Here is a 13,241-nt window from a genome sequence, read left to right as displayed (position 1 = left end):
ACAAACAAACAAACGAAACAAACAAAACAAACAAACAAACAAACAAACATTATAAAAATCAAGGCTATGTCCAATCACATACAGATAAAAATAAAAATCAATACAAAAAACAAAATAATTAGGAAATTTTTTTAGAAGTGACGGAAAAAAATTGTTAATATCAGGGAAAGATGGAACAAAATCAGCGAACAACCAACCAACCCTGGGGGGAAAGATGTCTTTACTTGAATCCTTAAACAGAGGAAGGGTGGGTTTGCCAAACAAATAATTATAGGGAGATGGTTCTAAAATTTGGAACTTCACTGAATTCGGGCTCCACAGTCTTATCTTACCTGTATGTTTGAGGCAATACTGTGACAGGGATGTAGAAGCACATATAAAATTACACACTAGCTGCAACAGGAGTAAGTAATCCATTTTAACTTAGCCCCAAAGGCATTTAAAATCTTTACGGTTAATAAAGAGAGCAACTTCAGTTGTGACCAGATACAAAAAAATGTTAACCAGTTTGGGACTTTTACACAGGTGGCAAGATGTTTTCTGTGTATAATAAGCACCATTCAGCCACCTTGACACTGCATTTCACAAAAGCCGAAACTTCAGAACGGATCTTCACATAGAGTTACATTACACATGTAACAGAGCCACCTCAAACAGAAAAGAGAAGCTGCATACAGTTTTTTCTAAATTGATCAATAATAAATAATCTAGCCTAGATGGTAGTAGAATGTCATCGAGGTAAAGGTGGCAAAATCAGCTGTATCTCAATGAAAGAGAGAAGCTAGCATAAATGAAAACTGTCAACTTGCCACAGAAGAGCCATATTACCTTGTAGTCTTCTTTTAAGAGCTGTTTGATCTATCCAGACCAAACAGCTACTTGGTCTACAATGTAGATACAGCTGCTTTTAACTGGCTGCAGTGTCATCAAACGGCACCTTAATCTTAACTTTGTACAGAGCTTGGATTTATTGGCTCTCTGAATTCCATTACCACCTCCTGACAGATGCAAGATGATTTTGGAGAGACCCAGAATGGTTAAAACGCACTAACAAGTACCAAAGGAGCAATGGAACAATGCTCCCTGTTTTGCTGTGCTGGAACAATGGAACTTTACAACTGCTGGCATTTGGTGTGACACAAGAGAGCTCCAGCCCCATTACCTCAGTAACAGGCTGATGCGTTCTACCTGCTTCCACCACTCAAAATGGTGGGCTTCATTTTACAGCCTCACTGAATTGTCATTAAGACAATGAAATATGATTTCCGATGTAGCGCCATGATGCAATCATACCCACAATGTGATCCCTTCAGTTAGCTAGAATCCACAAAAAAAAAAAAAAAATTAAAGCGATGCCAAGAACATCAGGAAGAGACTGGAAAGAACTATGAATAAAGAATGGAGTTATAGGTTTTTGAAGGGGTTTTTGTCCCTTCCTAAAAAAGTATTTCTTTGTCTCAAATAAATTTCAGAGTGGAATATTGAAGGAAAACCACCTTACAGCACACTTTTAACCCAACTTTTTGTTTCCTCTCAACTGCACCCCGTCCCCCCAACAATTGGCTAAGGTAAACTAAAGCTTCAATACCAAGTTTTAGTGTAACTTGATACAGTAAAGCTTGCTTGTAGGTCCAAAGGGAGACCAGTAAATCTGTATGGCCAACTGAACATCCCACAGCCAAAAGATGAGCACTGTAGCATTGTCAGCAGAGGGAGGGGTGGGAAAAGAAACACTTCAGATCTCTTTCCCTATATGGCTGCTTTCTGCACAGATGTTGGGGTTTCACTTGAGTACCGCTTCCTATCTTGCTGTATACGTTTCAGACTCATGTCAGCTTGCATCTTAGTATTGCTCATCTCTTTTAGATGGGCCTCATTTTAAGGAGTGAGCACTGCAGAAACATTAAGTACCTTTCCAGATCACAGAGTATTGTCTATGGGCACCAAGAGCCATACAAAGAATTAGAAATGGACTGTTGAGAATAAAAAATGAGAAACACAATAAACAGAAAGATTTTCTTAGAAGTTATTTGAGCTTGACATTATTGCAGAAACAACTTACTATGTAACCATGACATCAGACTTTTCTTATAGCTTTCCTGTGCATGTTGGCTGACTTGGACATAGCTATAGAATTAGATAGAAGACCTCAAACAGACTACCATGGAACACATTTGTGCAATCTTATATATATATATACTGAATTAGAGACCAGTGAGTATGTAAAGGCAGCAAGAAGAGTTATCTGGCTATCTCAATGAACCACTACATGGGTGTGCTTGGTGCCACCACTTGTACAATCTGTACACATCTGAACCACTTTGTTCTTGCATCCTAAAAGCTACAACATTTTGTAAAGTCCAAGAGCTAAATTTCTTTCATGAGACAAGAGAGGAAATAAAGGTAAGGTGGGATTACAGACTTCAGGGGGGAACAAAGCAGAAGATTCCACTGGTTGTCCAAACGGGTGGAATAAATACCAGCCTGTTCTATTCTACTGTTGTTGGACAGCTTCCTTTTAATAGCCCTATGGTTTCCCTTTCCATACCCACTCTGGTGATGGTGGGAGAAAGGATGAATCCCAAATGGTAATTCAACAGGTCCCTGGTTCCAGAAGTTGTTGCAGGCTTTGAAGCCCTTGCTGGTAGTGACAGCTGTTAAAATGGAACATTGTTACCCTAGCTTAACAGTTAGGGCAACAACATAAAGTGGTACCTGATCATTTGCAGCTGGTGGGAATCTAAGGAGGAAGACCCAACAGACCCTTGGTGGCAGACATGCTGGATGAAGCTACAAAGCAGGGGTTTGCCACATTTTCAAGATCCTTGACTGCAGATGGACAGGGGCCACTAAGCATTTTCAAGAATGTAACAGTGGGACAGAAGAGTTGGACAAGGACTTGGGTTGGAATTCCTATTTGGGTGAAGAAGCTTTCTTGGTGGAGTCAGTCTCTCTGTGCAGGATGAATAAATGCCCTGAGCTCTTTGAAGGAAAGGTTGCAGTAAGAAATGAGTTTTGGAATGAACAGGAGAGCAAACAAACAAAGAGAAGCATTAGAGAGATTAGGAGTGACATGGGTAGATGCGAGTCACACAAACTTGACGTATTTTATAGGGGCACTCCTGAGTAGAGATCCACAGGATATACGCCATTTATCAGCTGGCAGCAGCATTTTATCTTGAACTTTATTTCTTGACCCGTGACTGCCTGTCTGGGCGGAAAAAAGAAATGTGATCTCTTTCCGGATTTGGGTGCTATTTCTCTAATCCTTCATACATAAAGTTCATTTAAAGAGTTGAAAGCCAAAGATACCATTTGGATATGTACAGGGACCTCCCTCTCTTACTTAGAATCCACAACATATTCCTCCTTTATTACTGATCTTTTGCCCTTTCTTTAAACTCATTTTAATAATCATAGTTTGTTTTAATGAATTTTTGCACATGTGTCTATTCCTCACAAGGAATTTCCTATTACTGTTTAGTTTCACACTTTCAATAGTGTCACTGCAAACATATTTACAACCTCTACTGTGGGATGAACAGTGAAGAGTATTCATTCAAGCTGGTGAAGTGAGTTACAAGCTTCCTTTGGCAATATATTATGGCATTTCTTACTACATGAAGCTTTTCTAGTGTTTTTGTGTGGCGTTTCTTTCATGAGCTCTGGATCTCTTCTCAGTTCACAGTTTGCTAAGATATAATAGCTGCCCCACCATGAACTTGCATTTCTAGAAGCAGTGATAGGATTTATATCATTTCATTTTGTTTTGGAATTAAATAACACTGGAACCTTTTAAAAGATTGATTCAAGTTGTAGATAAACATGAACAACTTTAGTAAGAACTTAACTTGCTTTGCATTATTGGGAAAAAAATGATTATCAGAGTTTACCTTTTTAAGATGGTTTGACTCCTTTGGGGAACCAAGGAAGGAATTCAGAAAGAGGGGAACAACTGAAATGAAATCTCACACAATAAACTCCAACAAGCAATACATTTAATTTATCTGCTTTATTAAAGCTATCTTTTATCCTTGTTCTAGCCACTGTCCCACACTGGAAATCACTGGAAAAGATTTTCCAGTCCTCTCCCCCCCTTTACCATGATGTATGTCTGCACTCACCCCCTTGAAATGGCCACTATTGCATGTTTTCCCCCTTTTTTCTTTTGAATCAATGTTTCGAAGTGATCCACATGTTTGGGCTGTGGTTTCTCTGCTAGAGAAGTCGATACCTTGTAAGATTATACCTTACCCCAAAATTAAAAAAAACTCACCACACAAAACTGAGAAATGCTTATAATGAAACAGGCAGGGAAGGAGCAGAGAAAGCGCATGGAAACAACTCAATAAGATCCACACAAACAGTGGAAGCCATGTGAAAACATTTCAGCCCTAAAGAATTGTTTTTTTAAAATATGAAAACTTATTTTGAGGTTGGAAATAAAAAAAATTCAAGTACCAAAGGGAGTAAGAAAACAATGAAAGAAGTCCATGGAGGCTTGATTTTAATTTCCTGCCTCAGAAACAATTGTAAAAGGTTTGTGCACTTAGAAAGGACCAAGGTCAGTAGAGAGTTCTATAATTGTTGAATTTTGATAAACAATCAGACACTTTTGGCAACTAACATGTTTTACCTATGGTGATTTGACTCCTTCATGAAGCCCATAGCTGTGTTAAATAGAAAAGTCTATTTATAGGAAATATTTGAAATGTTAGAGGAAGTTCGAACCAATTTTAAATTCCTGGTCTATCCTACACAGCTTAAAGCAGTCAACTTTATTCATGTCCATTTGCCAGACCCTCATGGATGACACTTGATTTAAAGTATATGGGGATTATAGATTATATGGATTTAGGCATCTTCAGAAGGAGCTGTAGTTCAAAATCTCACATGTCAATCAGCATGAACTTCATTGATAGGAATTGGGTAATTTCACAGTCTCAGATTCACCCCCATCCCCAGTATTAATCATGTTTATACCAACATGAATTTGGGTCATGAGATTAAAGACATGTACCACTTCAAAGCAACTGACAATATACTTCCCTCTTCCATGGATAAATGCAAGAATTTCTCTCAACCTTAGTAATACCAAGGTATTTTTTAGACAAACTGCTTGTGGGTAAACTTGCATGGAAATATTTCCATACACTTAATAGCAGCAATGCATCAATCCTTAAATAAAAATATCTGAACATGTATATTATTTATCAGACATATGCTAAATAAAGGTGTTTTTTTAAAAAAAATTATCTAGCATGTTGTAAAAACACCCATTGGAAGTCCGGCTTAAAGGAATTCTTTGAAGTCCTAGAGATTCGTAATGCAATATAGAAATTTGATGCATATCTTAAACATTATAGAATCTTCCCTAGGCAAAACTTGGAAGTTAAATACAAAATTATTATGTTATACCAGGTATTGTATAATGCTTTTGGTACATGGCCGGTTGCTCTTTAGCAGAAAGGGGAAAATGGAGTAAGAGCAAGAACATTTTTTCTAGCTGTCATCTGTGTTGAGACTTGCTTCCCCCCTTTCTTATCTCAGGTATTTTTTTAAAAAAAAAAATCCTGGGTTTTGCTCCAGAAGGCACAAGAGTCCATTACAAGTGTGCCTGTGAAAGGACTTTTCAAATCATCTTCAGGAAGTCAAGCCAGCCACTGATTGTAGGACCAGCCTGAGATGCACTTGTTCCGGCTCCCTACTCCTCTGTAATCTGTGTAAGTATTTTTTTTGAGTAGCCAGAGATTACTTTGGGCCCTTTTTTTGGAAAAAAGCAATATAGAGATGTATTGTCGAAGGCTTTCCACGGCTGGATTCAATTGGTTCTGGTGGGTTTTCGGGCTGTGTGGCCATCAGAAGCGTTCCTCCCATTGAGCAAAGTGGTGCCCGACAAAATTACCAGGCCGTTTGTGAAGGATTTTGTGTATTTTCAGTGTTTTTTCCATTTTTGGCCTGCAGGGGGCGCATATTTAAGGCTAAGCAACACCAAAATTTCAGGGATATTTTAGGGAGACTCTCCTGATGACTATGAGATGGGTTTGTTGAGGTTTTGGTTTAGGGAGTCCCGCTTATGAGGACTCCCAAAGGGAACCCCATCCCCCATTGACAATAGGGAGCTAATAGGAGATGGGGGCTGCACCTTTGAGGTCCCATAACTTTTTGGGCCCCTGAATTAAACTTCACCAAACTACAGATTGGTAGCATCAGTAGCATCTCCCACAAAGATGCTCTGAAATGTTGGTGCTGCTGCTATCTTAATAATTGTACCCCTGACAACGAGCACTCCCTAAATTTCCCCAGATTTTCCTTTTAAATCGACTCCCTTCCCTTACCAATGTCTGTGTGAAACAGACTTTTCTCACAATGATACACCTCTGAAGATGCCAACCACAGATGCAGGCGAAATGTTAGGAGCAAAATCCAACGGAGCCACGTACACAGCCGGGAAAACCCACCAGAACCAATATAGAGATGTTTAAACAAACAAAAAAATGTTTACACTTCTTCACAAGGGGTCCAGTGCATTATACCTACAGATCTTATCATGTCCATTTTATCATCACAACAATACTGTGAAGTGGGTTAGACTGAGAAAAAAAAAGTAGCCCAATAATAGCTTCTACGAGCTTCACAACTGCATGAGGAGTTGCATCCAGGACTCCCTGGATTTTTGGGAACTAGAGATTTATAACCACTATACTATACTGGTTAATTAATTCATATTCTTTAAGTCTTCTTGAGATGTATGAGAAAGTATGAGAAAAAATAGTCATAGTTTAGACAAGAATACAGTTGTCCAAATCAATTTTTCTCCACTTTTTCCTGTATTGCAAAACCCTTACTGGGCTTTGTGTCTTATGAAAACAGTGATATTTGCCCCAGAAATGCTGACTGCAAGGTAAGAAAGTAAAATCTGTTTCCTAGAGGTATGTGTGGCCTTTTGGGCTTGGTGTTGTATTATTAGTGCCTATCCAAACACTGTAATCAAAACCTTTATTTCGAATGCTATTGGAATACATTTGTTTAGCTTTTATTCCCAGCAAACAAGCTGCTCTAAAGAACTTTACAGAATTAAGCTGAACTGGAAGTTTGTAGACCTTTAAATCTGTCCCCTCAAGGAAAAAAAATATAAGATTGATATGAAATCAAAGAAGTCATATTTTACTTTCACATAATAATAATAACATTTAGTGTTTGGTATACTTTAAGCACATTAGGAGGGATTGTTCATGAAGCTTTCACTCCCAACATAATTCTTACATAAAAGCTATGCATGATGATGGGTCCATTCCTGGCCATGAAGAAACAGCCCTATGCACATATAATTTTGAATAATTTTAAATAATACCCATGTGGTTTCTCCTTAAAGCAAAAAACTGACTGTGTTGAGGGAAGCCATGAGGAGGGTTGTTCAGAGTGGGGTTGCAAGCTCCAGGCTGGAAGATTCCTGGAGATTTGGAGATTGGACTCTGTGCTTTATACATAGATGGCCAGTAGGATGCTGCAATTAGAGTCAATTTGTAAAACAAAGAGAGAACAATGATTAGCCCAAGGATCCTAACTAGATGACAGTTCTAGGTGCTTAGCACCTTATGCTTGATTTGTAACTTCAAAGATCATGGTGGTTTAACATCAGGGAAAGTAGATATTCCAAAATCAATAGTTCCCTCTGGCACAGAGCAAGATTTCTGTCCTTTAAATCTCCAATGTCTCTCACGTCCAAAATGCATGTGGATATTGTCACTCTATTTTTCTCAAGGCGGAAGAATCTTAAGCCTTCTGCTCTGTCCCCTTCATTTTTTCGAGTCAGAGAGGGAATGGAGAAATATAACCTGAAGTTGCTTAGGCTGCTTTCTCCTTCTCCTCCTTATTCTGCATTAGTAGGAGGCGAATAGACAAGATTAATTCTCACCCATTAAGCTTGTTCGGTGAGTGGCAAAACCTTTGGAAATGCTATACTCGGGAACCCCCAGTTGAGCCTCCCACAGAGTCATTCTGTCCCTTTGCTGCCCCTCTTGCTGCCTGGGAAAAAATGAAATCGGGAAGCGAGATGCCAGAATAAACAAGTCACGTTGGAAAGAACTGACTGCTCTCAAATGTCAATAAAATATTTTTTTCCAGATCTGCACGCTGATACTATGCTTATTGGATCAAGAAGATATCATCCTCTTCACCCAACAAGCACATCCATTCTGTGAAATACTGTTTCTGGACTTACCAACTGCCTGGAGGGGAAAAAAATACAATCCCTTTAATAAAGGAAGCTTAATGGTATGTTTCTTACCAGGTGACGTTCTTTAGCTCCAGGCCATAAATGCTTCAGCTGCCCATTTCATACAGTAAAGTTTCGGACAGTTAAAGGTCCAAGACGGTTATTCAAAGAGTATATCTTTTCTTTAGACCTGTTGACAATCCTAACTATTTACTTCTACCCTGGTTTTAGCATTTAGCATTTCCAGAATTCTTTGAGGATTACAAGGTAATTGCACAAAACCTGTATCTACAGTTTATGCCAAGTCTGTGCAATTGTTCTACAATACCATTGAACTAGCTCCACACTGCTGTTACCTTTAAGTTAACATGCCAGTTTGTTTTCTGTTATTTTAAAAGTAAAACACCAAGGGGGACCATCTTTCTCTTGATAGTTTCACTCATCTTGGTGGCGCTTTCCTGAGGTGTCACGGGTACAAATGGGCAAAATCAACAACTGTGGGCACATTTGCATTTTGCAGTGCGGCACCAATCTTATGGAATGGCCTGCCAGAAAGAAATCAGGATGGCTCTTGCTCTCCTGGCTTTCTGCAAACTATGCAAAACTGAGCTATTCTATATAGTTTTTCTAGATAGGTAATACAGCTGTACTGTGAGCAAAATGGTTCAGAAAGAAACTTGGATAAGGGGTGACCGAACTATGCTCTGTAACTTTCTACACAGGTATACTATTAATACCTCATGCTGCCCATTGCTGACAGTCACTTGGATTTGAAGGATGCCCAAATCACAAGAATGGATTCAGAGCCATGGAAGAAAGTTAGGTTTTTTTGGGATGTTTGTGACAGAGGCCCATACTTACCTTCCTTATATTTACTAAATCTTCCTTCTTTCATAATATTCACACATAATATTCACACTTATTGAGTTCTGTGATGGGTGGGAGTAGTTGAAATGGACATGAATTTCTTTCCAGAGGGATATGGCCCACCCTCAATGTATAAGATTTAAAAGAATACTTGAGAAGGCTTTCATGGCCGGAATCACTGGGGTGCTGTGTGGTTTCCGGGCTGTATGGCCATGTTCTAGCAGCATTCTCTCCTGATGTTTCGCCTGCATCTGTGGCTGGCATCTTCAGAGGATCCTCTGAAGATGCCAGCCACAGATGCAGTATGCTTAAACATCGAGGGAGAGACTGCTGCTAAATACAACCACTTCCCAACCCGGTTTCCACACAACACCCCTAACACTTCTGAGGCTCACTTCATCGCATCTCTCTCTCTCTCTCTCTCTCTCTCTCTCTCTCTCAAGCACCACATGCAGAGAACCAACGAAATTTTATTTACTGACCTACCAGTTCTTGAAGCTATTTGCAACTGGTCATCCCCTGAAGTAAATCGTAACGGAGCACGAGTCACACATTCTGTCGCTTCTTTGCTAAAACCCCGATTAACAGCGATATAGCTCTTAGATTTATCAGGAAAATAAACACACATTTTAAAAAAAACAACAAAGAGGTTTATTTTACTGTGAAGGAAAAGTAAACTATGTATGTTTAAGATCACATTTATGTAAACAGAATTTATTGAAAAAGCGAGTTACATATATTGCTGCGGAGTGGAGACAATGCCAATAACTACCAGATTACTTTTGACTGTAAGCTATTATTTTTTTCCTGTATGTTTCACAATCTTTTTTAGAGCGTGGTAAGCATATGTTCAAAATATACCAGAATAGTTCCACTGGAGAACCTTAAATCGGGTGTGGAGCCACTCCAGGCTACTGCACTAAACAGTCATCTTCCCCCTGAAGACATTGGAGATTAGGGATGCCAGCGTCCAGGTGGGGCCTGGGGATCCCCTGGAATTACACCTCCTGCCCAGACTTCAGAGGTCAGTTCCCCTGAGAGAAAAATGGCTGCTTTAGATGGTGAATTGTAGCATTGTAACCTATTGAGGTCTCTGTCCTCCCCAGTCTCCAATCAAAAATTCCCAGAAGTTTCCCAACCTGGCTCTGGCAATCCTACCTGTCTCCCATCCATCTCCAGTGGCCAGTGGGGAACCCACAAGCAACCCTACTGGAGATAAAAGCTGTGGAACCCTAACCTGCTTAAGAGATCTGATTTTTTTAAAATTAGTTAACAAGCTCTTTTTTTTTTTTATCTCTGGTCACTTTCCTTGCCCTCTCTCTCTCTCAAGGTTTCAAGAGCCACCTTTGGCTGTTGCTGTCTTTCTCTACCAGACTACCAATGAAGGAGATTGGCAGATACAAAAAGTGGTACAAACATGGCCCTGTCACAAGTTGATGCACCTAATTTTTCCAGTGGCCTGATGTGCTGTAATGTAAGCATACAAGAAGATGAAGCAGAAACAGATATGCTTTGAACCCTGTACATTTTTGTGGGTAAGCTGCTGCACATATAAATAGATAGATCATAGCCTTGTCTGAAAAAAAAATCTTGTCTTATTACTGGATTCATAGGACAATGACCTTTAGCTCATAATAACCACTGGTTAATGTATGGAACATAAAAGAACTTGCTTGAATTTTTTTAAAGTCATCTGAATGATAAAGAATTATGGGACATAGCTTTGATTAAAGTTGTTGAACAGCCTATAAAAGTCTGAAGTCTTGGGGCAGGGCGACATGTTCTTCCAGATAAATCAGTAAGTATTCCAAGTAAAATGTGTAGCCCCTTTTACTTGTAATACAAGCCTCCAGCAAAGAGAGATGATGGATTAACATTTCCCTGGTGAACTATAGTAAATTTATAAGTAAAGGGATGGGAATTCGCCTGCCAAGTTCCTTACCAGAAGGGAAGGTTCTACTATGAGCCCTTAAAGTCTCCAAAGATTTTTCCATGTCTGAAACTTAAAAGTGCCTTGACCCCTGCCTTACTAGCCCTTATCTAGTGCTGTGTGTGGTAGAGACCTATGAGCAGGTGTTCTTTGGAGTTTATGAAGGCTTAGTGGATACATTGACGGCAGATACACAACAGAAGGTGGGAGACCTTCCTGACTGGTTGTCTGTCTTCTAGTCTGAATAGTCTGCTCAAAATCAACCATCGCTCTTTTGGCAGGAGTGATGAGTCCACTATTCTTTTGTAGAAAGTTACCAAGTCTCCAATTTTAGTATGCAATTCCAATTTATTTATTTATATTTATATTTCAAACTTATAGGCCGCCTCTTCCCCAAAGGGGCTCAGTGACTTCCAACATAGCTAACTGTTCTCGACAGCAACTCCAACAACATGAATCAACACATTTAAAATCCACAGCAGCAAATCATATACAATTTAAACAATAACAGTAAACCAATAAAGCGGTAAAAGCAGGCGCCCGCATCCCAGGGCTAAAAAGGGAGAAATAAGTAATAGAAAAGGAAAGGCGGGAACGGCTGGCCCCAAGGGGGAATCAACAGTGGGCCCGGCCGAAATAACAAGGGATGGAGAATGGCAGCCTCAGTTTTAATTCCGATGTTTCAGTGGGGGGGGCAGTAAAACCGCGGCCAGCCTCTCCAAAGGCCCGGTGGAATAGCTCTGTTTGCAGGCCCTCGCGGGAACTCACCAAAGGTCCCCACGCGGGGCCCGAGACTGACTCGGAGGTAGAGCATTCCACCAGGCAGGGGCCAGGGCCGTGCAAAGGCCCTGGCCGAGGTCGAAAACCAACTTACGCATCGGATTCGCGGGGGCTGGGGGTCACCAGCACAGTTCTGCCACCACCGCTGAGCGTGGTAGTGACGCTTCGATGGGACATAAGGGGTGATGCGGTCCACGTAGGTATGAAGGGGAGCCCCCATGCAGCGTAAGGCCTTAAAGGTTATTACCCAACACCTTGCTTGAAGACGATCTGGAACTCCACTGGGAGCCAGTGCAGACGGCATAGCACAGGGGTGATATGATCTAAATAATCACCACCTGCCAGAAGCCGTGCCGCTGCATTCTGGACCAGCTTCAGCTTCCGGATCAATCGCAAGGGAAGGCCCGCGTAAAGCGAGTTACAGTAATCTAGCCTCGAGGTGACCATCGCATGGATCACGGTGGCCAGGTCGGGCCGGGAGAGATAGGGGGCCAACCGCCGCGCCTGGCGGAGATGAAAAAACGCAACCTGGGTTACATGGGCCACCTGGCTCTCCATTGTCAAGGCAATTCCAATTGTAATTGAACTGTGCTTTGGTGAGAGCAATAGACAGCACTTGTTCTGTGTTTTGGAACTCAGTTTGCATTTGTTTGCTCTGGTGCCAGCCTCTTAATTTTAATGTCACACTTCATTGATCACATTTACAGCTGGACTTCTGGCAAGCTATGATCTAGGGCCTTTTCTATGTATTGGCAGATATGGGTAGAGTAGATGCCAAGAGACTCCTACAAGGATTAAACTGTTAACCACAACTGTGCTGAGTCAATTGTGAAGAATTATGTTGCTGACCTTATTAGTAGTTGCAATTAATTTTGGCTTTAGGAAAGTAAAACTTTGAACATGTTCCACAGATAAGTTCAGGGAAGGTCAGGGACAGCTTATCTAATTATATATACTTTCCTAAATTACTTGGTTATATTGTAGCTAGCTGATTTAATTGCATAATGCCTTTAGTATTGTTGAAATATGTGTATGACATGCAACTCTGTGCTGTTTTCTATGCTTCGCTTGCTTTACCCTTTCTCAATCTTGCCTTCCCTATTGTATGATTACAACATTCCCTATTGCATGACTGCTTGCATTTAGATTCCCAGCTGTATAGATTAATTTACAGGACAGAAATCTTGTCTTTTTTGACCATACAGGACAAAAGTTGTTGTAAAATCCAGTGATCGTGGTGATTTTGGGAAAGAAAAATAGTACAACTAAATTCTGCAAATAAAGCTGTTATGAAAAGCATAGTACTGTCGTCGTAAAATCTATACTTATTTGTTATGTGGTCTTCATTACTCATATAGCATCTGCCAAACCATTTTTTCTTTATGTTGGATCCTATAAGTATACATGCGGAATACTTGGGATTGTAATTGATCCTTTGCTTGAAGT

The 13,241-nt window shown here is 40.3% G+C and overlaps 1 protein-coding gene across 1 annotated transcript in view; it reads right to left on the bottom strand.

The window, feature by feature from the left end:
* Positions 1–12,015, bottom strand: part of LOC125427745 (zinc finger protein 585A-like) — a 24,198-nt gene extending 12,183 nt beyond the window's left edge. The window contains exon 1 of the mRNA XM_048487300.1: positions 11,784–12,015. Within this exon, the coding sequence (XP_048343257.1) occupies positions 11,784–12,015 (232 nt within the window). The remainder of the gene's footprint in view (positions 1–11,783) is intronic.
* Positions 12,016–13,241: the final 1,226 nt, after the last annotated feature.

The sequence above is a fragment of the Sphaerodactylus townsendi genome, linkage group LG03, assembly GCF_021028975.2.
Source record: "Sphaerodactylus townsendi isolate TG3544 linkage group LG03, MPM_Stown_v2.3, whole genome shotgun sequence".
Taxonomy (NCBI): domain Eukaryota; kingdom Metazoa; phylum Chordata; class Lepidosauria; order Squamata; family Sphaerodactylidae; genus Sphaerodactylus; species Sphaerodactylus townsendi.
Note: the sequence above shows the minus strand (reverse complement) of the source record. Positions and strands in the feature narration are given on the sequence as shown.